Here is a 26,881-nt window from a genome sequence, read left to right as displayed (position 1 = left end):
CCCTCCCGCACACACACACACACACAATCACACATCCACCCCACCCCCTATTGCCGCACTGGCCTCGCCAGGGGCCCATCCGACCCGCTACGTGTGACCCATGCTGCCATGCATCCCCGCCTCCGGCTTCACTTCCCCAGGTGTCGCCTGCCCTGAGAGACACGCCCGGCTATGCCCCCCCCCCCCCCCTATGCCTCCTTTGCCGTCGAGGGGAGCAGGTATTTATTTGGCCAACCTGCGGACCGCTGTGGAGCAACAGCTCTTCATAACAGTCTTATCAGATCTCGAGGAACATAGCAACAGTAAGCCTCCGCCCATGCCTCCTCCCGCTCCGCTGCCCTCCCCCTTTTCTTTGCCCATCTTGTTCCCTCCCCCTCCCCCCCCCCTCCCCCATCTGTATGGCTTCATTCGCTTGCTGACCTATGGACCATAATCCCCGCCCTTGCCTAACCTCTGTATCCCAGGACAGTTCACCGGATACTTGATATTTACATAATCCCTTCGCCCAATCTTTCTCACCTTCACGACAGAGGTACATATATACCCGTGCCGGGGAGCACACACCCATCGCTGAAAACGCGCCTCCGCCAGCGTCACCCAGGATGGTGGACTTACATATTTTCCACCTCGCCCCCCCCCCTCGGGCCTCTCTGCAACTATGCCCTTAGGTGTCTCCATATCAGGTGTATCCCGCCACAACACTCTTCACCCCCCCCCCCCCTCCCAAACACACAAGTACGCATCGGGGACACTCCCGCTCCTGGCGACCCGGCGCTCTGTCCGACTGCTGGGCCTACTTTCATGCAAATGCCCTCCACCCACCCCCTACACGAACAGACACACACACACATATATATACATACATTTCCCTCGACAGATCCGGCTGCCCTCCCTGTGACACTGACATCCCTGGAAAACACCTGGAAACCCCACGCCACGGCCACACACAGCTCCCAAGGAGAATATGCCCGCTCACCGCTCCAACTCGTCCTCGAGTCTGACTCCGGCGGACATCGAGGCGCGCCAGCATGCCATCAACATGACGGACTCCCTGAGCAAGGGCCAGATTCCGCACAATGCCGAGCTCCACCACATCCTCGACACCACCAAGCAGGCCCTGCAGCGCACCCAGGCCCGCGGTGTCCTCAGCCCCACCGGACAGTCGACCGCGCGCGACGCCCAGCGCTGGGTCGACGCCCTGCAGACGGTCATCAACGAGAAGAACCCGGATGAGGCCATGCAGCGGGCCGCCTTCAGCGCGGCCAAGGCCGCCGAGGCGGCTTCGCTCGATCCGCGCGCTCGCGCCGCGGCCAACATGGCCGGCACCATCGACGGCCGGGCCGCCCTGGCTTCCGTCACCCGCGGGCTCAACAACATGGTCAGCCCGGCCGAGCGGGACTACTTCCGCTCGGTGGCTTCCAACCTGGTGCGCCAGCTGATGACCTCCGGGGATCTGCGCGCCTCGCTGGAGAAGCTGTCCATGCTTCTGCTGGACATCTTCAGCAACCGCGCCTCCCTCGGCCAGATGGCCGGCCAGAGCCGCATGACCTTCCTCACCGGGGATTTGACCCCGCAGGAGCTGCAGAGCATCGGCTTCCGCGCGCAGGAGCTCTTCCTGAGCATCTCGCGCCAGCCGCAGACCCGCGCCGCCATCCTCAGTCTCTTTGACTTGTATGATGAGCTGAAGCCGCGCTTTGCCCAGGCCGCCAGCGGGCTCAAGCGCACGGTTGAAACCGCCTCCGAGGTGACCCACTCGGCGGCCGGCGTCCCGCAGGGGGCCGTCACCTCGCAGCAGCTGACCGCCGAGGCGTACGCCGCCAGTGCCCGGCGCGATGCGCAGGTCCTGCTGGAGCGCTTTGCCGGTGGGTACTCCCTCCGGCCGCTGTGGCATGCGCTGAAGGAGCTCTCCGGGGCTCTGGAGGCCGACGCGGCCCTGCACACGGCCATCCCCGGGGCTCGCAATGACACGTCCATCGGCGACTCCCTGTCTCTGACCCGGCGCTTCATCGAGGCCTCGGTCACCGACCCGGCCTGGACCGACTCGCCGGTCTGGCTGGACGACTTCTCGGAGTATGTGCGCCAGCAGCGCGTCCTGCTCCGGCCCTACAGCGGCCCGCTGCAGCGCGCCCTCACCGAGATGAATGGCTTTGTCAATGCCATCAAGACCGACCCGGCCACTCGTGAGCTGGCCGTCAGCAGTGAGCTTCTCCTGCAGAACCTCTTCCTGGACCCGGTCACCGGCCGTGCCACCTTCAAGCCGGAGGCCCTGCTGGAGGTGCGCAAGCTCGTGGTCCCGGTGATCATGCAGCTTCTCAACTGGGTGGCCCTGCCCCGGATTGAGACCGACCCGAATGACCCGGACTCCAACATGGACTTCGCCGTGGAGGGCATCGTCTTCCGCGGGTCGGAGGTCCTGCCGGAGCAGATCATCGTCGAGAACAACACCCAGGCCGTGCTGGACACCTCGTTCGATGGGTCCGGCGAGCGGGATGCCATCCAGTCGCGCGTGTACCTGGCCGTCAAGGACATCCGCGCCCAGCTGGAGGGCATCAAGTTCAAGTATGCCCGCCACAAGTTCCCCAAGCTCCATGATGAGGGTACCCTCGACCTGGAGCTCGGCGGCGATGGCATGCGCATCGAGGTCTACCTGGACATCAACACCGATGACATTGAGGCCAACCGCGCGCGGAACCTCGGTGCCCCGGACAACCGTGCCCTCCCCTCGGGCACTTGGAAGTCCGGCCCGACTCACCATGGGCGCCGGTCGATTGGGTCCCCTCGCCGGGGGGCGACCTCGCCCCGGACGACGGCGCCCGGCGACTGGGTCGACGATCCGCTCTCCCCGCGCTATACCTACCGCCAGGGTGTGGACGTTTTGTCGCACGTGCCCCACCGGTCGCCGCGCCATGTCGGTGTCACGGCCACCAACCACCCGCTGTCGGACAACCCGCCGGCTTCGCCGCTGTCCCCGCGTCGGCGCATCTCCCGCCGGGTGGGCGGCCTCATGTCCCCGAGCAGCCCGGAGCCGAATGCCTACCTGACCAGCCCGCCGGGCTCGCTGCGGTCTTCCGACCCGGCCACCCTGACCGCCGGGGATTATTACCACCGTGCGGCCAGCAGCCGCGTGGTTGGCAGTAGCATTGGCACGGCCACCGAGGGCGGGCACTTCATGCGTGCGCGCCTGGTCCGGTGCACGATCGACTCGCTGCGCATCCGTAACATGCGCGGTGTCGAGCACCGTGCCCTCTATGCCATGGCCAAGCCGGTGCTCAACAGCGTGGTCAAGCGCCGCCTGGCCGAGTCCATCGAGGAGGCCATCGTCAAGGCCATCGCCAAGCTGGACCTGACCCTGGTCAAGCTCCAGCACAAGGTGGCCGAGCGCAAGCTCGAGATGTATGACCAGATCCATGCCAATGAGCAGCGCAATGCCGTCGGCCTGGCCATGGGCGGCACCGAGGCCGCGGTGGAGCGCCGCCGGGCCCTGGAGCAGGCTCCCTCCCCGCGCCGCGGTGGCCGGTATGCCACCGGTGCCGACATCGAGCGCGAGCTCGGCCGCCAGTGGGCCGGCGGCGAGGCTGCCATGGTCGGCAGCCCGCCCATCGGGCATTTGCATGCTCTGCCGGTTAGCCCCGGTGGCCGGCTGTCACGCCAGTTCAGCAATGCCTCCATCCGCAGTGGGGCCCTCTCGCCCACTGTCACCGAGCGCCAGGTCAACTATCGGACCGTGACCAATGCCAAGACCGGCCGTCCGGAGCGCGAGCGCGTCGAGACCATCACCACCACCATGGTCGAGCAGGTTCCCAGCCCGACCGGTGCCCAGCGGACCTTCATCCCGGCATCCAACTCGGCCTCCATGCGCCTTCGCCGGTCGAGCGAGGACTTCTTCGCGTACGAGCGCGACGGCCTGTCGCCGCGTCCGCGCGCACGCATGGCCACCCCGGCCCCGGCCATGGCCATGGCGGCGCCAGTGGCGGCCAAGCCGGCGCCCTTTGTCGCGGCCGGTGATGCGGCGGCTCCCATGTCGGACACCTGCTGCGTGCAGGAGGTCTTCCGCAGCCCGAGCGGCAATCAGGTCGTCGAGACGGTCACCTGCTCGTCCATCGGCCATGCGCATGGGCCTAACTGCCTGACCGCCAAGACGGCGGCCGGTGGCCTGGCGCGCGCGCCCATCGCCCCGGCGCCGATCGGCTCCTCCACCACCACCACCACCACCACCACCACGTCCTTCAGCCCGCGCACCGTGGCCTCCGGGTCCTTCAGCCCGCGCGCGGCTCCGGTGGCCGGCGCTTCCCCCCCGATGAGCCCCCGCACCCTGGAGCGCAACCGCGCCATCTCCGAGTCCACCGGCCAGCTGATCAACACCGACTACATGGACCCGCTGAACTACGAGAGCATGGCCACCGTGTCGTACATCACCTCGCCGTCGAACCCCTCGTCGCCGGTGCAGCACCGTGCCAGCCACTTCCCCCCTCGGTCGAGCATGGCCGCCGGCGGCCGGAAGTCCGCCGCCTTTTCCGGCCAGCAGGAGGCGCGCCTGATGCACAGCGTGCGCACAGATGAGCCAGCCATGCTGGGCCAGGACTCCTTCGTCACTTCGTATGCCGAGTACAAGGACTCGCAGATCAAGAAGAAGTCCTCGCGCGCGACCGGCGGCGGCGGTGGCAAGAGCGCCGCCTGGGGAGCCCCCGAGCCGCTGGCCGCCCCGCGCCACTTCGCCGACGAGGCGTCCCTCCCCTCGCAGTCGTACCAGGACTATGCCGCTGAGGCATACAGCTCGTCGTCTCCGAGCGCCGGTCGCTGGGCCGGGCGTTCCGCCGGTGCCGGCATCCCGGCGCCCCCGCCGCCCCTGCCGCAGGCTTACTCCGGCAGTGGTGGCCGGGCCGCCTCGCTGGCCGGTGGCAAGGACATGAGCTACGACTCGCCGGCCTCCTCCATCCCCGGCAAGAAGATGACCGGTCGCCAGATGCAAGAGCGCTCGCAGAAGCTTTACGAGAGCCAGATGCGCCGGCAGCAGCAGACCTTCGACTCGGGTAGCGGCGGCTTCGCGGCCAAGAATGCGGGCTCCTCCGCCTCGGCCGCCGCCCCGTCCAACGGCTACACGCGGAACCTGTCCCCGTCGACCGCCAACTACTCGGCCATGAACACGCCCGAGTCGACCGAGCAGTTTAGCAGCCAGGCGCCCAAGGCCCGGACCGCCGGGGGTGCCGCGCCCAGCAGCCTGTCCGCTCAGCAGACCGGCTCCAGCTCTGCCACCTCGGCCCAGGCGCCCCGCACCATGACCTATGCCGAGGCTGCCTCCTCCTCGAAGAACATCAACAAGCCCCAGCAGCAGCAGCAGCAGCAGGCCTTCGGCAACTCGGCCGCCCGCAACAACAACACCAGCGGCGGTGGCCAGACCTTCGTCACCGAGGAGTCTTCGGATAACTACCGCGCGTCGCGCTTCTCCAACGGCACCATCGACAATGAGATCGATGAGCTGAAGGCTGGCACCGGCGCCCGGCGCACCGGGGCTGCCCCGGCTGCCGCGGCGGCTGGTCTGTTCGCCGGCGGCCAGGGGGCCATGAGCAACGCCCTTGGCGCCGTGACGGCCGGCAGCATTCCTGGCGGTAGCCTCGGGGCCGCGGCCGCTCGGAGCACCCTCGGCTCCACGGCCATGGCCGGTGGCCAGACGGCCATGGGCAATGCCCTCGGGACGGCCGGCCTGCCGGCGCAGATGCTCGGCTCCACGGCCCCCCGTGCCGTGCAGGCCACCGCCGGGTCTCTGATGTCTGGCGGAAACGCCGGCTCGGCGGCCATGGCCGGCGGCCAGGTGGTCATGAACGATGCCATCGGCGCCGCAACCTCCAACCTGCCGGGTGCCCTCGGCACCGCGGCCCGCGGCTTCAGCTCCGCTCCCGGGCAGATGCTTGGGTCCATGGCGGCGAAGAACACCGCCGGTGGTGCTGCCGCCACCTCGGCAATGTCCGGCACCGCTGCCAAGACCGCCGCCCTGGACACCATGGCCCAGGGTGCCGGTCAGGGCTTGACCTCCGGCCTGGACCAGCATGCCTCGAACGTGGCCTCCTCGGCGGCCGGCTCCGCCACCCGCGGTCTTTTCAAGTGAGCCCTCGGGGTGTCTCTGTGACGACGGTATGTGCCCATTGTGTGTCCCTGCTCTCACACAGCGGAGGGGGGGGGGGGGGGGGGGGGGGGGGGGGGGGGGGGGGGGGGGGGGATAGACACAGAACACAATGTGACCGCGGGGGGGGGGGCTGGAGGAGCAAGCGAGACAGATGGCCAAGGCGCAACCGTGGCAGATGGCCGGGGGGGGGGGGGGGGATGTGCAGGCATGGGCCGGGCGGAGGCGGGCAGAGGAGGATCTTATCTGCTCGCGGGGGGAGACTGCATGTGTGTGCGTGTGTGTGTGTGTGTGTGTGTCGGCTTGCATGTGTCTACCACGCGATCATCAGCGTGTCCATGCCCCGCCCAAAACGACATGCGATCTGGCAGGACACACCGCATCTCAGCAGGGGGGGGGAGGGGGGGGAGAGCGGCCCTGATGGAAGTGCATGTCCCTTTTTTCTGCCCCGCACATCGATCGGGAGTCGCGCCGTCGTCCTCGTATGCGTATCTCGATCATGAACTGACATCTGCCGCTCGTTTTGACGCGATTTCGCCCTGTGGCGGCGTGTGCATCCTGGGGGGGGGAAACACCCGCCCACCTGTGTGCCGGCATTCTGCCTATCTCCTCATGCGCTCCGCACCACCACCACCACCGACCAAAAAGACTCCGGTGTAACGCTCACCTGCCGCCGGCTCTTCTCTCTCTCGCCCCCTCTCCCTCCCTCTTCACATTTTGTTGACGTCTGCGCGCATTTGCGTGTGTCCCCTTGCAGAGAAGAAGGGGACGTTGTGTGCGCCTTGGGTGGCGAGGCGGCAGAAGCAGCAGGGACGGAAGACAGGGGCGGAAGTCAAGGAGATGAGAGGGGTCTGACCCGCGTCGCGCCTCTCTCACTCCCAATGTACATGCGTGTACAGGGTCCCTGCATCATTTTGCCCGGACACTGTGCAAGCGGCTCCCCGGCTCCTCCTTTCCCTCTGCCTCCCTCGCCCCCTCGACCTCTCTGCCGCCCTCCTGACTTTCGCTGGGCGGATTGCCGGCGCAAGGAAGGGTACAAGGCAAACACCCGCACTCTCCTGCCAATACATTCATATTGAGATGATATCGTCTACACGCAGGTGGCGCGCACACGCACTTCTTCAAGAACCTCTGCGAGTATTTACACTTCCGCATGCGACATGCTGCTGTGGGCCGGGGGAGGGGGGGGGAAGCCTCTCAAGCTGGACTTCAAGCTGGAGGAACACTCCGCGTTCAGTCCCAACATGTTGTGCCCCCCTCCGCACGTCCCTGCCTAGCGACTCTTTTCCTCGCCACGCCATCCCCCAACCCCATGTGTCGGGGGAAGACCAGTGTGCCCGTGGTGTCTCTGGTTGTCTGTCTTCTTCCCAGGGTGGTGCCCCTGGCGAGAACCCTGCACCGAGAGAACCGATCTCCCCCTGCGCCCCCCCCCCCCCGGCCCGGGGCGAGATGCCGCCAGCAGGCGGTCCGCCGGCGCCCGATCGGACAGTATCACGTGAGGGTCCACCAAGACCTCTTTGGAAAAACACCAACACGGGCGCAGGGCCAGCAGGGGGGGGGGGGCGGAAGGGGCAGGGGCATGGGTGGATGCTGAACGCTGGGGTGTTGGGCCGGGGGATGGTCTGTCTCTCTCGATTTCGCCCCCCGTCCCCGCCCCCCCCCCCCTCCCCGGGGGGAGAGGGGGAGGGAAATGCCCCTGGGAGAACCCCAAGCACGTTTCTTATCGCCGGCGAGCTGGTGGAGAATGTGCCGCCGTGTAGGCGGTTCGCGAACCATCGAAATGCGCTGGGGCGCCACGATCGCTGTATCGATCGCGTCCGCCCCCCCCCCCCCCCCCGACCCGCCTCTTGGTCAGCCCCTTAATTGCGCATCCTGCCCCGCCCTGGGAACTGGAAGTCCAAGCACGACGGGGTGACAGTCACCGAGGATTGTGTGCGGGCCGCGCTGTGCACCCCTCGGCGGATGCGTCTCTCGGTCGAATGTGAGGCGATGACTTGGCATGGACCTTGTCGGTGAAATTACTTCGGCCACCAGTCCGGCCGCCCCCATTGACGGGCATTGGCTCTATCTATCTCCCACCGAACCACCCGCCCCTCCCTCCCTCCCTCCCCTCCCCCCCCTCATAACTACATCTACACACTCACGCCAAAGCATCTCTGCTCCGTGCACCACCTGCCTCGAATAAGAATCATGCTTCCCCGCTGGGTTTCGCAACGTCTTCCCACTCTCGTGCCGCGAGCGGCTCGGGAGGCGCTTCCCCGCGCGGCCGGGTCCCTGACCGGCGCGCTGGAGTCACTCCTTTCACCACCGGGCTCGGGGCGCTCCGAGCATGACGGCCCGCAGTTGGAGCCACTCCTGATCCCCCTGGAGCGCGAGGAGTATCCGCCCCGCCGGTCGGGCTCCGACAACGGGCCCTTCGATGGCCGGCGATACTTTTCTACCACGGCCACCAGCATGATGCCGGCTGGCGGGCCCTTCCGGCCCTCCCCCCCGGCGCCGGTCTTCTCCACCTGGGTCAACAATATCTTCAACTCGGTGGACAACTCCCGCATCCGCCTTCTTGGCGCGGACCTGTGCGTTCTCAGGCCCCTGTCCTCCCCTCTCTCCCCCTCTCCTCGGGGCCCCTTCCCCTTGAATCCTCCTGAATCATGCGCCCCCTTTCCCCTGTCCCTATGTGTGCCGTGCATTTCTTCTCCCTCCCCCCCCCCCTCCCGCTCCTCCTCTCAGGGCTGAATTGGCAACTGACCCCGCTCCTGCTTGCCGTGGGGATCCCTGCGTTCAGTGCCGCGGCCGAGTTCTTCCTCAAGGCCGATGGCAAGATTCGCCTCGAGGGGGATGCCGAATGGCTGACCAACCCCCAGCAACTTCTCCTTCGTCTGGACACCCTGTGCCCCGGGATCCAGAACAAGAAGCCCAAGTACACCGGGCCCACGCCAGCCATTGTGGACGCTGACCTCTCCGGCACGGCGATCACCGACCGTGGCATGGCCTACCTGGCCGGTGTCAAAGGCCTGGAGACCCTCAACCTGAGTGGGTGTCAGGTATGTTCTCTTCGCGTCCCCGCCATGGCCACTGCCCCCGGGCCGGGCCCTGTTGCTTGCCCACAAGAGGCTCCACCATGCTGCTCGCCTGCTTTTGCTGACAATCGCTAACATCATGCATGTGTGTGTGTGCGCGCGCGCCCGTGATATCCTCCTCTCTGTATCTCCCCACCCCTTGGCCCCTCCCTCCTCCCCCTTGCCCCCCCCCCCCCCCCCTCCGGACAGCTCATCGGGGAAGATGCGGCGGCTCTGATTGGCAAGCTCCCCCAGCTGCGGGAACTGGATCTCTCCAGGACCCGGCTCACCGAGGATCAGGTCGCCCTGGCGGTTGCCTCGCCCGGGCTTCGTCGTGTCTGCGCTTTGAACATGGCCTTCCCCTCGGACGTGGCGCGTCAGGCCATCGTCATGGCTGTTCGCAATCCCGACTGCGAAATCATTGTCTAATTGCCGAGGGGGAAGGGACAGAGCAGTCTGCCTGTCTGAAGGAGGCCCTCTGCGCACGTCCGAGTGGCGAAGAAGAGGCCCTCTGCCGCTCCCCGCGCCTCCCTTTGCTCTTCACATTGTCCGCACATACACCGACACACCCGCCCCCCCCCCCCCCTCCCTCCGTCTCCGTGGAGATTCTCACGGGTATCGGCCGGCCGGGTGTCCATGTGCACCATCGATCCCTTGTCCTTTGTTCCCCTGCCCCTCTCTCTCTCTCTCTCGCTGCCCGCAGCGTGCATGTCATTTTGCCGCACAGCAATACATTTATCCTGCCCTGGCCGGTGGCCACCAAGTAGCCACTGGCCGGCAACATATGTTTTGAATTTGCCCCCCCCCCCCCTCCCTCCAAATCCATGCTGCCTCGTGTGTTGGGTTCAACGGTGCATTTGGAAAAGGTAGACACATGGCGAGAAGGCGCGGGAAAGGATGTGGCAGGGGGAAGGAGGAAAGATGCCTGTGAATGGGTCCTCTTGTTGGATTCTGTGGGCGAAGCTGCGTTGTCGGGAAGAACGGGAGCCAGAGGATTAGCCGGAAGAGGGAATTGCCCAACCACAGTAAAAAAAGCACCTACCAACGCATGTGGTCGTTATAAATATAAAATCCCCACATCAAGAGAGATTCCTCCGCCTGCCCCCGCGAGGGGCGTCTCGGCCCCGGGCTTTTGCCTGGCGGATCGCCCTCCGGCAGCCAGAAAGGACCAGTGAAAGAGACCCGTCCAGGGCCTGGTGTGACTGACACGCGCCACCACGATCCCCCTCCGCCTCTGCCCGTTTCATGGCCTGCTTCTCCTCTCGGTCTTCCACGCGCTTGCTCTTCCCCTTACCCGGTCGCTTCCATGTCCGACATTGACACAGCGGCCACTCTTGCTCTCCCGGAGCCCGACATCATCCCCAGTGAGCCGGGGGTGTCGGCTTCCCCCGGCCCTGCGGAAACCGAGCCCGAGCCTTCGACAGAGGACACTGCCGCCTCTACCGCGGTCGCTGTCGATGACCGGGCTGGCCTGGATGCCTTCGCCCTGCCAGCCCTCACCATCGGTCGGGCACTCAGGTATCGGGTGCGGAACATTGCCCCCTCTCTCCACCTCCTCCCTTCCGATGCCGCTCCCAGCTGTCCTGACTGATGTGTACCTCGCACTTGTGGACGCGCCAGCTCCCGGACAATGCCATGCTTTCGCAGGAGTCCCAGCTTTGTGCCCGGCGCGCGGCCACACTCTTCATCAACTACGTCATCTTCACGTGCGCTTCATGCTACCGCACTTGCTTGCCCTGCGTGCCACCCCTTTCACTCACATCCGCGGCCAATGCCATACCCCGCCCCCGTGGACTATCCCCCAGTGCCATGGAACTCAGCCCTGGGAGGGTGAGCCCCTCGCCGGCCAGCATTGTTGCCGCTCTGCGAGACATGAAGCTGGATTCGATTGCCGCCTCGGTTGAGTATGCCCGTACGTACAAGTCCCCCCCCCCCCCCCCCCCCCCGGCGCCTCCTCCTGTGTCGAGGGGGGATCCTCCCTCCAGCCGGGAGAGAAGCAAGCAGAAAAGGCATGCGCCCGACTGACTCCCCCGGGGTGCCCCTCGCTCGTTTTGCCTCCCTTGCCGCACGCGGGCCAACCCATCTTCGAGGTAGTGGCTCACAACTTTGAGGGCCCCGGGTTACGGCCGGCCGCCACCGGTGGCTCCTCCGCCACAACTGCCCCCCTCCGGGAGAATGACTCCGAGGACGAGCTAGATTTGGACACCGAGATGGGCGCAAGCGAGGAGTTGATGCATGCGCTCCGGCCAGACCTGGCTCGGTTCGCCTTCGCAAGTGAGGACGTCAGGATGTCTGACGCCAGCGGCGACGACGACGACGACGATGAGCACCCGCTCTTCGAGACACAGTTGTAGGGGAAAGGCCGACTGGCAGACAGACGGTGCACGAGGACCAGCAAGACAAGGAAAAAAAAAGGCCCCATCGTCACCCCGCTCCCTCTCCCCCGCACCCCCCTTCCCCTGGCTGACGGACAGCGAGGATGCCTTGTGTGGAATGAAGCTGTTTTATATTTGAGGGACAAAAGGGGCGCTGGGCCTCGCGAGTGGACGAAGTCAACCGTCACCGGACGAGGAGGACGGTGCACCGAACAACCACGGGGTAAGGCACCTGGTGTTGTGTGTGTGAGTGTATGCGTGCGTGCGCGCGCGCGCGCACACACACACATACACGCGAATGCGCGGGAGAATGGGAGAGAGGGAGGAGGAGCCGGCGCGGTCGTCATATGGCACGAACTGGCGCCAGGGTGAGGGAGGTGGGCAACGGATGCCAGCTCCGCGTGCAGTTGTGGGGTGGGGAAACGTGGTCCCCCAAAAAGGCAAGTGCGTCTAGTTGACGGTCTTGCGGGAGGTGAGGACACGGGTGATAGAGCCGAGACCGCCGACCTCGATGGCCTATGGTGGTGGCCGATGTGCGTGTGTGTGTGTGTGTGTGTGTATAGGAGATGAGAATGGAGATAGGAGGGAGAGGAGAGAAGCATTGTGTGTCAGAGAGAGAGAGAGAGAGGGAGGGACAAGGAGGCAGAGCAAAAAGCAAGACCAGCAGAGGGAGGGGAGGGAGGGGGGAGACGGCGAGATGCAGGCCAGGGGGGGGCGCCCCTGGCAGTGGCAAGAGGCAGAAGCATGCTGGCCGGGCCGTCTTTCGCCCGGTCGGCAGCAGGTACGCACCTTCTCGTGCCAGAGAAGCAGGTGACCGGAGTACTGGCCGGAGGGGATGGCGAAGCCGGCATAGATGTACTTGACCAGGTTGTCGACCTGCTCAGGGGTCAGGCTCTTGATGACGGCCGGGATGTCAGCCGCGCGGACAGCGGACAGGGAGCTCATGACAGTCTCGAGGTTCTTGGCCTGCCGGACGCCATGGCAAGGGGCGAAGCGGAGATAGAGGGGGGGAAGAGGAGAGGGGGGGAGAGAGAGAGAGAGAGGCAAGGACACAAGCACATGTTAGAAGGCGGAGGGGGAGGAGAAGGGGAGGGCCAGCGGGGGAGGGGAAGGGGAGGGCCGGCGGGGGAGGGGAAGCAGGCCACGGAGGAAGCCTGCCTGGAAGAGGAGAAGCGGCGCACCTTGAGGGCGGCGTCGTTGCAGTTGAAGGGGGGGTTGTCGACCGCAACGGCAACAGAGCCGGCGGCATCACCCCTGAGTGTACGTGGCCAAGCGAGAAGGAGGAAAGTAAGCGGGTGGCCTGAGCGGGCGGAGGGGCGGAGGGGCGGAGGGGCGAGAAGACCGGAACGGATGAAGGAGGAGAGGCGCGCGCATGGTGCGGACAAGGCAAGGCCCGAGGGGGGGGGGGACACGCACTTGTTCAGGAGAGTGCGGACGTTGGTGGCACGGTCGTTGATGGAGGCAACGACGCTGGCGTCAACGGACTGGTCATCATCCTCGTAGCCCTCGCGAAGGAGGGAGTCAACATCGATGTTGCGGTGCTTGGAAGAGTCACCAACGCTGACACTGAAGGAGGACATCTGCATGGGGGGAGAGGGGGGCGGGAGGCGGAACGCGCGCACGCAAGTGTGGCGGCAATGGCAACGGCGATGGCAATGCGGTTAGCGGCGAGTGCAGTGGGACGGGAAGAGGGAAGAACATCCTCCGCGAAACTGCACGTGAAAGAGAGAGAGAGAGAGAGAGAAAGGGGGGGAGGGGGGCGAAACTGGACGGCGCGCTGCGGACAAGAGGGGCGAAGAGGGCGGTGCGGAGGGGGCAGGGGGGGGACACACGGTTGAAGAGAGGCGGGGGGAGGGAGGAAGGAAGGCGGGAGGGGGAGAAGATGAGCAGGTGCGGACTGCTTCGTGTGGCGCCCCCGTCGCATCGGGGGCACCGGAGGGCGGTCGGAAAAAGCCCCAGCTCCGCGGGCAGGGGGGGGGGAGGGCTGTACTCCCCGCTGGCCTCGTTCACCGACCTACCCAACTCCCTTGCCCTCTCTCTCTCTCTCTCTGTCGGCGTATGTGGCTCTCTCTTTCTGTCGCTGTCCCCTTGTGTCCCCTCGGTTCACTCTCTTTCTTGCGCACTGCTTTTGGGCCTGCCTGTGTTGCGTACAATCGAGAATAGCACTCACACTCACACACATACATATACACATACAGACGCAGTGGGGCCCCTCCCCCCGAGCTCCGGTCCAGGACCCGAGGGCCCGGTCGAATGCGCGGGGACCCAGCAACAACACACCGCCCCGCCCCGCCCCACCCCGCCCCCCTCCGCCGGGGTAAAGGGGCGCGGCGGCAGAGAAAACGGGGTGCGGCCTGCCCCGTCTGGGGTCGGTGGGTCCTCCCAGTCCCGACCTGCCTCCCCGGGGGCGGGGCTGTGCGCCGCCTTGTGGGACTCGGCGAACTAACGCCTCAGCCCTGGAAGGACATTCCTCCCCGGCTTGATGGCTCAGCCAGGATACAGGGGCCGGACGCAGGCGGAATGCACAGGGGCCCCGCTGAGCGCCGCGAGCTGGTTGAACGGGAAGGCCCGGCGCTGTCCGGCCCCCGCCTCCTCCCCCCCCCCATGCCGCCGAGCTGGGGGGAGGGAGGGGGGGGGGGCAGGGCGCCGGGGCGTGAGGGGGGAGAGCCCTCGCACGCGAGAAAGGAGGGTCTGCCGGCTTGCAGTCGGCCGCAGAGCCGGCCAGAAAGAGACCGCCCCACCACCTCCGACAAGGACACCGATGCTCGCAAAGTGCCGACAACACAGACAAGGCGAGCGCCCCCTTCTCCTCGGAGCCCTGCTCCGGAGTTACACTAATGCATCGAGCCCATTATGGGAAAAAAAATATACACGGGCCTTCAGAATCTCTGCTCCCCCCCCCCCGGTGGCCAGGCAGAGCGGAGGAGCCGGCGCGTACATGATGAGGACGTGCCATAACAGAGACGGGGGCAACCGCCGGGCGTTGTCCTTCGGAAGAGCGGTGCTTTTAATCGCACGAAATCCACAATGCGAGAATCCGACCCCAATGAATAACTGCATACCACTGATCAGAGGGCAGGGTTTGTTATTGTGTTGATCACGTCCGGGAACGGTGTTCTGCAAGTCAGCTTGACGGGCACGTTACCTAGCCCTGGAACAGTGTTCTTTCGGGCCGCACCCCGGGCCCGGCGGGTGGTGTTCGTTGGCCGGTCATGGGTCTTCTGCGCGGCCTCTTGGCAGGGTGCACAGAGGTGCTCTGTACGACGCCGCGGCGCCCCCCCCCCCCCCCCCCCCCGGTCGGCACCAAAGAGGCGGCTTTTCACGCGAGGGCGAAAGGGGTCTTTCCTCCGAGGGGCCGGGACCGGGGCCCGGGGCCCCGGGGCCTGGGGCAGGCCGTAAGTCAGCAGGGCACAGCAGTCCAGTCGGGAGAGGAAGGCCGGGGGGCCGGCCCCACTGCGGCCGGCATACCTTCACACCTCCGCAGGTATGGCTGGTCTCTCGCCCCCCCCCCCTGACTCGCCTCGCTCCCCATTCCCGAGCCGGGAGACCAAATAATCAAGATGGTGTGCACCTTGGGCTGCACAGAGGGCATGGGCGTATGAGCCCGGGAACGGGGGGGCGAAAGCTGATGGGCCCGGAGTGGGCGGAAATATTATGAGGTAAGCTGAGTTTTTTGTTTTTTTGTTGTTATATATTCCCCCTTCCCCACGCAGCGGCCCCCTCCCGGCCCCGGGTGCCCCTGGTGCGGCATGCGCCGGTGGCCGGGTCCGGGGCCGCTGTATCCACACCGGGGAGGGGCTGGGTGACCGGCTCGGGGGCCCGGTCCTCCACCGGGGGGGCGGTCAGGCCGCCTTGAGAGGCGCGTGCGCCGGGAATACTCACTCCAGTGTGCGGGCCCCGCCGAGGGAGGTGCCCCGGGGCCCTCCGGGCGGGAGGGACGCGCGTCGGGCGCGTGCCAGGGTGCCTCCCCCCTCCTGAGACCGCTTTAATGCGCCGAATTTCCGACCGAGGGCCCGTCCGCTTAAAGGGCCAGGGAGCCGGGCCAGGGCGGGCCCTCACATGGCCGCCGAGGTCCGGAACAGCCTTCGGCCCAGCAAGAGCAAGGGGTGTCGGGGCGGGGGCGGGGGGCAGGGGGGGGGGGGGGAAGACAGACAAGGGCAGAACAGTTCCCCGGCCGAGGGCGCGCGGGCTGCCCGGCTTTCCGCCCGCCGCCGGCTCCTCCCCTCGCAGCCGGCGATAATACCCGGCCGGCCGCCTGGGACCCGGGCGGAGCAGCGGCCCCAAACTTGGGTCCTAACAAATTGTTCCACCAGCCCGAGGGCCCGGGGTGCCGGAGTTCGAACAGGAGGGCGGGGCGGGGGGGGCGGAGCCGGGGGGGGAAAACGCTCGGCTGACCCCCCCCCCCCGAACACGCACTGCCGTCCGGGGAATCGTCCGGGGCAAGGGCCAGCCAGGGCATGCACGGAGCCTGGCCTTCCCCCGGGGAGTTGGTGGGCTCTCGGCGCCCCGGCCGGGGCCCTAGCTGCCGGGGCGCGCCTTTCACGCTTCTTCGCTCCGGCCTCCTGCCCGGAGCCAAGTCTGCTGCGTGGACGAACACCCTCCCCGGGCCCTCGCGCCATGCGACCCCGGCCCGCTGGGCATGAGGGCGACGGCTGGGCGCCTCGCACGGCCTCCAGGTGCGCCAGGGCGTCGCGCTGGGACCGACACGGCCCCCGGGCCCGGGGCTGGATCCTCCTCCGCGGAGAGGCGACGACTGCCGGCGGAATGCGTGCCAACTGCACGGTCGGGGCGCGCTCAAGGCCCCAAGCGCGTCTCGGCCTTGAGGGCGGCCCGGGGGAGGGCGGGGCGGGAAGCTCCCCCAAGAGAGCGTGAATGACTGCTAATATGCGCGCACCGCCGGACTTGGTGGGCCTTTTCCGTCCCGGAAAATATTCCCCGTCACTCGCCTGCGCGGAGGGCCGGCCGTGTTAGGACAGGGGCGCCCCCGCCCCCGCCCCGGCCCCCCCCCCCCCCCGCGCCTCTCCCCCGGGCAGCACCGACGGCGGAGGCCTTGTGGGGGATGGGCAGGCGAGGGGCCCGGGCACCAGGCAACTGGCCAACGTGCCCCCCTCTCGCCCGGGCCTGGGGGGGCGAGGGGACACGAGCCGAGAGGGACACATGCAACTCAACAGTCCAAACACATCCCCCCGCACGCCCAGGGCAGCCATCAGGGCGCCCCATTTTTTTGGCTGACGTTCGATGTGTCCCCGCCTCCTCGTCCTCTGGACCGAAGGCTCATCGTCCACATTCACAAGCTGGCGAGCGAGAATACAGGGGGGGGGGGGGGCGGACGTGCTGCTCCCTTGCCCCAGGACCAGGCGTCAGGCTCCTTCTCCACGGCCCTGTCCCTCGCCACCGGGCGACATGCCGGGCCTGCCGACATGCTGGTGCCGCATCCGGGCCGGCGGCAGGGGCAGTCGCCCCAGCCAGGCCGTGCCGAGAAGCATGGCTGGGCCCGTGCTCCCGGGCCGCATGCACGCGCACGCACGCACGCACGCACGCCATTGGAGGGGGGCTGGGCGGGGGGCCTGATGTGGGGGGGGGGGCCGGCGAATGCGGTGCCGTGAAAATAGCGGAGCCCCAAATTATTTGGGGCCACATCTTGGGGAGGGGGTCTGGGGACCGGCCCCGGAGGCGGTCACTCCAGCTCGTGAGCTTCCCCCCCCCCCCCGCTCCGGCGCGCCGCCCACTCCCGGCCGCGGGGGGCCGACGTGGCACGGTCCCGGCCCTCGGGAGCAGGGGCCCTTTTGGCCGGCAAGCTCACCCTCCTGCCTGCCACCCTTCGCCGCCGCCGCCGCCGCCGCCGCCGCGACCGCCTCGGGCGCCAGCATGCCCCCCGCGGCCGGGCCGGCGCACACATGGTCGCCGATTCGCCCTCTTTGGCTGGGATGCCTAGGTGTCTGTGGGTTGGTACATGGAGCACGGGCCGCTGTCGAGCCACGGCCCGAGATTATCTCGCCCACGCTGCCTCTCCATTCCCCGCCCCGGTCGGGACTGGGGGGCGGGGGGGAGGCCTTCACGTCACGGGCGCCCTCCCGCCCTCCGACCCGCCGGCCGCCACCACGCCGATACACACGGTCGCCCTTGCGAACGGGGGGGGGCGCCTCGCCCGCCCCGGCGAGCGCGGGACTATCTCCCTGGAGCGCTGGCCGGCTCCTCCCATCCGGGCGCCCAAAGCATGTGCTGTGTGCCAGGGGACCAATGGCCTCCCATTCCCTGTCGCGCGCCCGGGATTCATCCTCGGGCAAGTGCAGCTGAGCGCCGGGTGCGAGACCGCGCCAGGATGGAACCCCGGCCTCTCGCGGGCATGGGGTGGTCCCTCGCCCCCCTTCCCCCCCCGCCCACCCAAGGAGGGCCCGCACGAGGAAGTTCGGCTTCATCGGTCCGGACAACAGCCCGGAGATTATCAGCGCCCAGTGGGCCAGGATCCCCCCCCCTCCCCGTCGGCCGGGACACAGCAGGCACCATTCAGGTAGGAGGCCCGCCGCCCATCGCCCGGTCTGTCCCGTCCTCGGTGCGCCTCGCTCCCGGATGAGGGCTCGTGGAAGTCCCTCCATCTCTCGGGGGAGTTGGCCATCCGAGCAGGCGGGCAGGCAGCGCACCTGGCCCCGCAGGCCAGGTGGGCGGCAACCTCCTCCCCCCCCCTCCCCCCGACCGTCTGGAGGGGCCTGGCCGGTCGGCCGGCATGCGTATGTTCTTCTTGGCTTGTACTCACCCGACATGGCCGGGGGTCATTAGTTTGCCCGGGACGGCGGAGTACGGTGAGCGTGTGTGGCCGGGGGGGGGGGGGGGGCATTTTATGTGCCATTTTTTATTGCTCGATCATGCGTCGAAGGGGAGACCGAGGCGGACCGCGGTGTGCTGGCGAGCGAGCGCCCGCGGTGCCGGATCCTCCCCCACCACACACCCCGCCTTGTTGGCCTGAGCACCATGTGAAGATCGGGTCAACAGCCACCGGTCCAGGGCTTTTTCATATGACGGCCGTGTGCCCGGGAGACCGATCCACTCGCCCTGAGGTGACCTCCACCGGCGCAGACATGGCTCATGTGCGCACTCCGGGGGGGCGGGGAGGGGGGGGGGGACACATCCGGCACGGCGGCTATCACTGGAGCCGCAAGCGAGACATCCACGCCCAGGCGCATATCTGCCCCACCGTCGGTGCCCTCTCGCTCGGCCCGCCGCGGGGCCCGGGAGGTCGTCGCCGTGCCCTGTGTCGAGAGCCGATGCACCTCACATGTGGATCCTACACGGCCAAGGGCCTCGCCACCCGTGTCTCCGGGTGGCCCTGGCTGCCGGCACCGGGCCCGCCGCGGTTTCACCGCCCGAGCCCTAGCCCACCCGCCCTTACACCTACAGCTCCTCCGTCGGGAATGAGGCGACCATGGCCCGCAGTGCCCTGCGGCCTGCCGATGCTGGAGATCGAGCGGAGGATTATCGCGCTGGCCCCCCCCCCCCCCCCCCCCCCGGGGGGGTGGCTGGTCCTATGCCGGGGATATTCTACGGCCAGCCGGCCAGGCCGGGTCGGGGATGTTGGGACACGCCCACATGGAGAGCGAGCGGCCGGCTTCGGGGTGGCCGCGCAGGGGCGCAGGGCAGGGGGCGGGGCAACGTGCGTGACCTTCGTGCGGAGAACGCTTCCTTGCCCCTTTCCTTTTTGTCCAAGTGTTGTTCCCCTCCCCCCCCCGGGGGGGGGGGGCACAAAAGGGGGCAGGCGGCAGGCGCGGCTTCTTCGTCGTACGCCCTCGACGAGCCTTGTGCGGGCTGCCGAGGGGCGGGGGGCTCATTGCCGAGCCGACGGGAGCCCAGTGTTAGCCGTGCTTTCCGTTATCAGTTGGATGCCTGGGCTTGAGCCGGGAGTACACTCCTGTGTTCCCCCACCCTCTCACGCGACGCATTGTGAGGTTCTTGCTGTGTGCGCAAAATATGCGTGCGTGTGTGTGCTCGCCGGCCCCCCCCTTCCAGCCCCCCTACCTCTGGTTGTGGGGCGCGCGCGCGCGCGCGAGCACGCGCGCTTGTGTACACATGCACATACGCACGGATAGACTCGCCCGGCTCGCCTTCGCCGGCCCCCCCCCCCCCGGGGGGTTCGTGCTACATCCCCTGCTGGCATGGGGCTCACTCGGGGTCCGGGCAGCAGCCGCCCATGGGGTTGAGTTCCACCCCCCCCCCCCAGGGCACGACCCGGTGTGTTCTTGGCTGGTGGTGTACGCGCGTGTGTGTGTGTGTGAATGCACGCCGCCCACCGCCGGCTAAAATACAGATCCCCACTCAGGAACTCCAACGGCGGCCCGTTTTTTCCCGCCCCTCCCCCGCCCGGGCCCACCCTCACGACCAGCCAGTCCACCCGCTTGCCGTGCCCCCCACCGAGGTCACGTATGCTCTTGACCGCACCTGGGCCCTCTCGGGGGCGGCGCAGGAATCCCCCCGACCTGACCTGCGTCTGTGCCGGGGAGGCCGGCGCGCGGGGGGAGGAGGGGGGGGGGGGCCTCGAGTGGTGATCATCCCGCCACGTTCCACGGCCATACAAAAGACGGTCCCCCGCGCGCGGCTTCCCCCCACAGAGAAGCCCCCCAGATGCAGTCCCCCCCAACAACGTACCTGCTACCCCCCCCCCTCCACTCCACTCTCTGCCTGCCTGCCTGCCACTCTCCTGCGCCCGACGCCGAGAGATCTCCTCTCTGCGTCGACGCCTAGCTCCTCGCCAAAGCCGCTGCATACGCCTCCCCTCCTCACCTCCCCCTTACCGCTCCTTGCCCCGTGAACCCCCCTACTCACCTTCATCCCCCATACTTTGCTGTCGGTGGTCTTTCTTGCGATGTCAGATCGCATCACCCCCCCCCCCCCTATTGCTGTTGTAAGCATGACAGACACCCCCCCCGCTCAGAGCTCCGTGGCGGCCACCAGCTCGGCCCGCATCTACTTCATGCCGGACGGGTCCTTCTCGCCGCAGGCCTTCTTCGACTCGGTCATCTCCTTCGAGGACTCCTCGCAGCTGACCCCGGAGATTGCCTTCCGCGTGGTTGAGAATGCCGCTCGCAATGCCGGCCTCACCAAGGAGCAGATCGACGCCGCAGCCACCTTTGCTCACCACAACTCCGCCCGCATGCGCTGCAACGTCTCGCGCGTCAAGCGCCCGCACATCGTCTGCCCCAAGGATGACGGCTCCGGTGAGGCCCGCCCCAAGCGCAAGGTCCGTCCTTCTGTGAACTTCTCCCTCTGCCTCCTTCCGCCTCTTCCCCCACCCCCCCTGGCGCGCGCACGCCCGTCTCCCGTTCGGGTCTTTCTCCGTTGCTTTCATCCAGTGCCATGTCCCTCTGGGGCTTTGTGTGTTTCCCTGTGAGTGTGTGTATGTGCATTTGTCTGCTCGCCTATGTGTCGCCCCCTCTCCACTACCGGCCAAGGGGGGAGGGGGGTCGCGCAGGTATCATCTTTGGGGGCAATTAGAGGCATATGGGTGGCAGGGCGGCCTCCTTCCCCCTCTCTCTGTCGCGCTTCGTGCGCGCGCGCGCGCGCGCCTGCCCCCCGGTGGTGCCCTGGGCATCTCACCGTCTTTTCCATGTGCCCAAAGTGCACAAGGCGGCGCAGGGCAACGAGGGGGGGCCTCGAGGGGGGCCGCCGCCTCGCGATAGCAGGGGCGTTCCGACTTGTATGGGTGTGGGTTTGGGTGTGTGTCCTTTCCCTCAGCAGCCCCCCCCCCTCGGCGAATGGCCCCTGCCTCCCTCCTCCTCCGTTGCTGGCTCCTCATCTGGTGTGTATGTGCGCATGATGCGGGCCGGCATGATGTGGCCACCCGTATTTCGATCCATCCGGAGAGAGACGACAAGGTGGAGGCCAGCGAGCGCGAGTGTGGGGGGGGGGAGCCCGCGGCCGTGAGGGGGAGGAGGAGGGCGTTGGGCCCGTGGTGGTGTGGGCCTTTGCTTCCCGCCGCCACCATGCACCTGCACGGGACCTTCGGTTGATTCGGGTGAAAATCCACCCACTCCATGTGGAATGCTATTTCATAAGTGTAATGTCCGGCACTTGCCAACGCACCCTTGACATGTCTCTGTGTCGAAGGCCGGGCTCGGGTGTGTCTCCCCCTCCCCGTCGTTCCCCCTCGCGCGAGGGGGGCGCGAGGGGGGATACAGACTCGCATCCGTCTTTCCTCTATGTGGACCCGTTGGTGCCAATCCGTCCCCCCCCTCTCTCTCTCTGTGTGAATCTCCCTCCGTTGTCCCCCGCTCCCCCACTCTGCGTAACTGCGCGCTACTCAGAAGAGCGGTCGTGTTGTGGCGGAATGTGGCTGGGTGGCAGGCACTCGCTTCGCAACAGGATCTCCATCGGGGAGGCCTCCCTGTCGAGGGAAGGGCGCGGGGGGGGCTTGCGTGCCCTTCGCCAGGCTCCTCCCTCTTCTCCCGGGCAAAGGGGGCTATCCTCGTTCCCCGGGCCCCTTGCCCACCCGTCCACCCACGGGATGTCCCCATGAGCGGGGGGGGGGGGGATGTGCCAGCGCGGGATAATAGTCCAAGTCAGGGCACTTGGCCCCCTCCCCCCCCCCCCCTTCCCTGGCACAACCTTGCCTGGCCCCCTCTCTCCACATCCATCTATTTTTGGTGAGAGGTGGGTCGGCGGGGGGGATTGGCCGATGTGTGCCTGTGTGTCTGCGCCAGGGCCCCCGGGGGCGGGGAGAAGCAGGGCAAGAGTGGAGGAGCGGGCCCCGACGCTCTGTGTTGGCCGTGCATGCTTTGCCACCCCACCCCCCCTCCCCCCTGGCCGGGACGGGGGGTGGCCCGAGTCCGATGACATCCGGTCCGCTGCCCCCCCCCCCCCCCCCCCCCCCCTGGCCTGGCCGGCCACACGGGGAGGTGGCGGCATGCATTCCTGGAGGGAGCATTCTCTGGTCCAAGACGTGTGCCGGTCTCTTCTTTTCCACACACCCGACAGGGTCCACAAGGGACAGGGCTCCCCTCCCCTGCCTCTCTCCTCTTCCTTTACAGCTCGTTTCGCTTCGCGGCGATATGTCAGCAGAAAGCATGAGGAGGGGTAATTGCTCTCACATGCAGCCTTCTTCCGGTTTTACCCGCCACTCTCTCCTCGGCTATTCGAGATGCCTCCAGAGCATGGCTAAGCACTTTTGTGTGCCCCCCCCCCTCTCCCCTGTGTCTGCCCCGCCCCGCTTGCGCGAGGTTGACATTGGGCACTGCCCCGGTCTGGGGGTCTCCCCTGGCCCCCCCTCTCTCTCCCTGTACGTGTCCTTGTATCGCGAGGAGCAGAGTGAGCGAGGGGGGGGGGGGGGGGGGGGGGGCAAAGGCCGATGCGTCTTTCACTTAACGATGCATGCGGGGCCCTGCTCTCTGGTGTGCGTGGGTCGGAACAAAGGGCATGCGGCCTTTAATAGGAGCGGGGCAGGGGCAGGGGAGGGAGCAGGGTGGTGTGCGTTTTGGCGCGCTCCCGCTCCCCATCCTGGGACCCCGATCCGTGTGTGCGTGTGTGTGTGTGTGTGCGCGAGCGCAGGGCACCCCCCTCTCCCGCGCGCAGCTGGGGCGCAAAGTGTCACATCCAGGACACAACCTCGTCCTCGATCGAGCACGTGACACCGGACCGGCCAACATCCATCATTTGTGGATATCCGCAAGGGGTGGGACGGGCTGCGCCCCCCCCCCCCCCCCTCCCATCCGCCTGCCATTTGTTGGCCACAATCAATTGGCCAGTAGATGGGGGGGGAGGGGGGGGCGGGGGGCGAATCCAAGGCGTGTGAAACGGGCAGGGTCGTGTACCCGCGCGGGCATCGGCACAGATATGACACATGGATGGAAAATCCCCCAGCCAGGCTACCTTGGCCACTGTGGTCGCCGGCCCTGTCGCGTCGTCCCTTTTTATCCCTGATGGGGGAGTGGGGGGGGGGGGGCTGTCCTCGAATCCTTATGTCGGCTTTCCACTCTCGGCGGGGGCCTCTCCCCGTGTCTCGTCACCAGTATTGTTTCCCACCGGGTGCCCTCTTTTGTGGCCCCGTGTTGCAGCCCCCTGCCGGGCCGGCAGGCTTTCCTTCACCCCCCCCTCGCCTGAATCGCCTCTGGTTTGTCCAGAATGTATTCCTCCCCTCCCTTACCTTACCCCCCCCTCTACCTACCCCCCCCCACCCCCCCGTCCTGCCTGTCTTGCCCTTGTTGCTAACCCTTCCTCCCTTCTGATGACTCTGCCCTTCTCCTTGCCCTCTCCCCCCCCTCTGTTGGCGCGATATAGCTCATCGATGACTACAAGCCCCAGGACCTGCGCAAGTACGGTAACCTCGACAAGATCCCCGTCAACCTCCAGGAAGTTGGAACTGGCTATCGCAGCTGGTTCGGTGTCATCAACTGGCTCTCTCTCGGCATCTTCTTCGCCGCTATCGCCTTCATCTACGCCAAGTCCTCCATGATGCTCATCTCGGCCAATGAGCTGGCCAGCAACCTCAGCCAGCGCTATGAGGTATGCACTCTCTCTCTTCCTCTCTCTCTCTCTCTCGCTCTGTTGCTGCTCCACCTTTTACTCCCTGTCCCCTTCTGCGACATTCGACCGCTCACCCCTTCTCCCCCCTTTCCTCCCCCCCCCTCCCCCTCCCCTCCTTCCCGCAGCAACTCTATGCCGTCCTGCACGGCCTGGAGACCGACCTGTGGATCGTGATCATCGCCATGTCCGTCTTCCTTGCCTGGGGCGCGCGCCGCTTCCTCAAGCAGACCTCGGTCTATCTGCTGGACTTCGTTGTTCTCGACCCGGACCTGGAGTACATGATCGATCGTGACTTCTTCATGCAGCGCTCTCGCGACTCCGGCTTCTTCACCGACCAGGCCCTGGACTTCCAGGAGAAGATCCTCCGCCGGTCCGGCCTCGGCGACCACACTTACTTCCCCCCTGGTATTGTCATCTCGCCGATGGACCTGTCCATGCAGTCGGCTCGCGATGAGTTCCTCTATGTGGCTGGCAAGTGCTGCGATGAGCTCTTCCAGAAGACCGGTGTCGATCCGTCCAAGATCGACCTGATTGTGGTCAACTGCTCGCTCTTCAACCCGACCCCCTCCCTGTCGGCCATGATCATCAACCGCTACAAGATGCGTGACAACATCCGCAACTACAACCTCTCGGGCATGGGCTGCTCGGCCGGTGTCATTTCCCTGGATCTCGCCAAGGACCTGCTCCAGGTGCATGGCGCTTCCAACTGCCTGGTCATCTCCACCGAGAACATCACCCAGAACTGGTACCACGGTAACCAGCGCAACCTCCTGCTGTCGAACTGCCTCTTCCGCATGGGCTGCGCCGCGGTGCTGCTCACCAACAAGCCCCAGTATGCCAGCCGCGCCAAGTATGAGCTGCTGCACACCGTGCGTGTGCACCATGGTGCCAGCGATGAGTCTCTCGAGGCTGTTTACCAGATTGAGGACCCGGACAACCTGATCGGTGTCCGCCTCAGCAAGGACCTGATCAACGTCGTGTCCAAGACCCTGCGCTCCAACCTGACCACTCTGGGTCCGCTGATTCTGCCGATCTCCGAGCAGCTGAAGTTCTTCATCAACCTGGTTCAGGTATGTTTCCTCGCCTTGCTCTCTCTCGCTCTCTCTCTCTCTCTCTCGGTGGTCGTCGCCCCTTGCCTCTCGGGTTGTGTCTGGGGTGTTCCTCCTCCGGGCACCGATTGCGCCAGGCGTGGGCATTAGTCTCACATTCTTCCCTCCCTCCTGCTCCCCCCCCCCGCCCCTGCAACCCTGCACACACGCGCACGCGATGCCCGCTGCAGACCAAGTACCTGGGCTTCAAGAACATTCCCCGCTACACGCCGGACTTCCGCAAGGCCGTCCAGCACTTCTGCATCCACGCCGGCGGCCGCGCTGTCATCGATGGCCTCGAGCAGAACCTCCAGCTCACCCCGGATGATGTGCTGCCCTCTCGCGCCACCCTCAATCGCGTGGGTAACACCTCCTCCTCGTCCATCTGGTATGAGCTCTCCTTCATCGAGTATTCCGCCCGCATCAAGAAGGGCGATCGCATCTGGCAGATTGCCTTCGGCTCCGGCATGAAGTGCAACAGTGCCATCTGGAAGGCCCTGCGCCCGATCCACGACCGCTCCCGCGACGGCTTCTGGGCCCTGACCGGCGGCGATGGCCTGGCCGATGATGCCCTCGAGGCTCTGGCCCGTGTTCACAAGCACCTGGCCAAGATCGACTCCCGCAAGAAGCCGGCCGGCAAGGCCGTCAACTAAGGAAAAGTGACATTTGGCGGACAGCGAGGAAGATGCTTCTCCCTGCCCCCTTCCTCCTCCCCTTCTCTCCCTCTCTCTTTCTTCCTGTGACATTCCCCTTGTGCTTTTCCTCTTCGTCTCTCTCTCTCTCCCTCTCTCTCCTCCCTTCCCTCCCCCCTGTGTTACCTCCCTCTGGTGCACATGTTTCGCGCATGCATGCATGCGTGTACGCCCGCCCTCTCTCTCCTTCCTCCAGAAGGGACGGAACTGTGTGTGCACCTGTGGTGGCCCTCAGATCTCTTTCCCCTCCCCCCCCCCTTCCCTTGCGCGCCCATGCACGCACTTCACATCCTTATTCGGCCTGCGCCCCGCCCGTCGTGTCCTGCACACTTGCGCCTCCTTTTTTCCCCACATACCCAGTACCTTGCCCTTCTCTCCACCTTGGGGGTCCCCCATGGTGGGCGAGGGGTGTAAACTGGGGCCCGGGCGAGAAGCAGTGCGTCCGTGGGATTGGCGCACAGTGCGCATGCCAGTAGTGTGGCCCCTCCCCCCCTGTTGTTGCTGCACTCTCTGTGTTCCGTGACCGGCTCATAGATCCTCCCCCTCCCAGAGAGCAGCTCCCTGTAAAGTAGGCTCCTGCCGTCTCCCTCTCTTCCCTGATATACTCCTCCCTTCCTCTGCCTCTTCGCGTGAGCTTCTTCACTTGTTTGATTTCCTCAGTGCGCGCCGAGCTGGCGTGGCGGCCGGCCCCGCGACACGTCCCTCCTCCCCCCCCTCATTGAAGAATATACACCAAGCCGCAAGCATCGGGAAGAGGGTGAGCCATGTGTGCCTGTGTTTCACTTCGGTCTTTTTCCACCTTCTCTTTCTCTCTGTGTCTCTGTCTCTGCTGTCTTCGATGACAGTATGTATGCATGTATATGTGTGTATCTATGTGTGCTTGAGAGGGAGGAGCTCGGGGCATAACGAGAGGAGTGGGCCAGGTTAGCAGCGGCAGCAGCACCCGGGGGCGGGCCCACCAAGCCTGCCTCGGCAAACAAGAAGGGCGACGCGGCAGATATTAGCCGAGCTCTCCATGGCTCTTTCAACTGAATGTGCCCCCCCC

At 66.6% G+C, this 26,881-nt stretch overlaps 5 protein-coding genes across 6 annotated transcripts; 4 read left to right on the top strand and 1 right to left on the bottom strand.

Moving 5' to 3' along the window:
* Window positions 1-964: 964 nt before the first annotated feature.
* On the top strand, window positions 965-7,224 carry H696_00579 (hypothetical protein; the record flags this gene model as incomplete). Its single annotated transcript, XM_009494456.1, has 2 exons — window positions 965-6,129; window positions 6,767-7,224. One exon carries the CDS (start codon window positions 965-967, stop codon window positions 6,101-6,103), a length of 5,139 nt encoding a protein of 1,712 aa, XP_009492731.1. The 3' UTR covers window positions 6,104-6,129; window positions 6,767-7,224.
* A 990-nt stretch (window positions 7,225-8,214) lies between these two features.
* On the top strand, window positions 8,215-9,764 carry H696_00578 (hypothetical protein). The gene is made up of 3 exons (XM_009494455.1): window positions 8,215-8,691; window positions 8,901-9,159; window positions 9,385-9,764. The coding sequence occupies exons 1-3, from the start codon at window positions 8,309-8,311 to the stop codon at window positions 9,601-9,603; spliced, it is 861 nt and encodes a 286-aa protein (XP_009492730.1). The 5' UTR covers window positions 8,215-8,308; the 3' UTR covers window positions 9,604-9,764.
* A 636-nt stretch (window positions 9,765-10,400) lies between these two features.
* H696_00577 (hypothetical protein) lies at window positions 10,401-11,674 on the top strand. The gene is made up of 4 exons (XM_009494454.1): window positions 10,401-10,699; window positions 10,795-10,880; window positions 10,980-11,086; window positions 11,269-11,674. The coding sequence occupies exons 1-4, from the start codon at window positions 10,481-10,483 to the stop codon at window positions 11,526-11,528; spliced, it is 672 nt and encodes a 223-aa protein (XP_009492729.1). The 5' UTR covers window positions 10,401-10,480; the 3' UTR covers window positions 11,529-11,674.
* Window positions 11,675-11,999: 325 nt separating this feature from the next.
* H696_00576 (actin like protein 2/3 complex, subunit 5) lies at window positions 12,000-13,473 on the bottom strand (the record flags this gene model as incomplete). The annotated part of the gene is made up of 6 exons (XM_009494453.1): window positions 12,000-12,065; window positions 12,339-12,515; window positions 12,731-12,803; window positions 12,966-13,129; window positions 13,249-13,261; window positions 13,448-13,473. The coding sequence occupies 6 exons, from the start codon at window positions 13,471-13,473 to the stop codon at window positions 12,000-12,002; spliced, it is 519 nt and encodes a 172-aa protein (XP_009492728.1).
* Window positions 13,474-20,408: 6,935 nt separating this feature from the next.
* On the top strand, window positions 20,409-26,567 carry H696_00575. Of its 2 annotated transcripts, none has more exons than XM_009494451.1 (4): window positions 20,409-20,778; window positions 23,811-24,035; window positions 24,182-25,126; window positions 25,336-26,567. In XM_009494451.1, the coding sequence occupies exons 1-4, from the start codon at window positions 20,449-20,451 to the stop codon at window positions 25,795-25,797; spliced, it is 1,962 nt and encodes a 653-aa protein (XP_009492726.1). In that variant the 5' UTR covers window positions 20,409-20,448; the 3' UTR covers window positions 25,798-26,567. The 2 variants fall into 2 exon arrangements, with proteins under 2 accessions (XP_009492726.1, XP_009492727.1); XM_009494452.1 differs by lacking the exon at window positions 20,409-20,778 and adding an exon at window positions 23,469-23,656.
* Window positions 26,568-26,881: the final 314 nt, after the last annotated feature.

This window comes from Fonticula alba (genome assembly GCF_000388065.1).
Source record: "Fonticula alba strain ATCC 38817 unplaced genomic scaffold supercont2.1, whole genome shotgun sequence".
Taxonomy (NCBI): Eukaryota; order Rotosphaerida; family Fonticulaceae; genus Fonticula; species Fonticula alba.
Note: the sequence above shows the minus strand (reverse complement) of the source record. Positions and strands in the feature narration are given on the sequence as shown.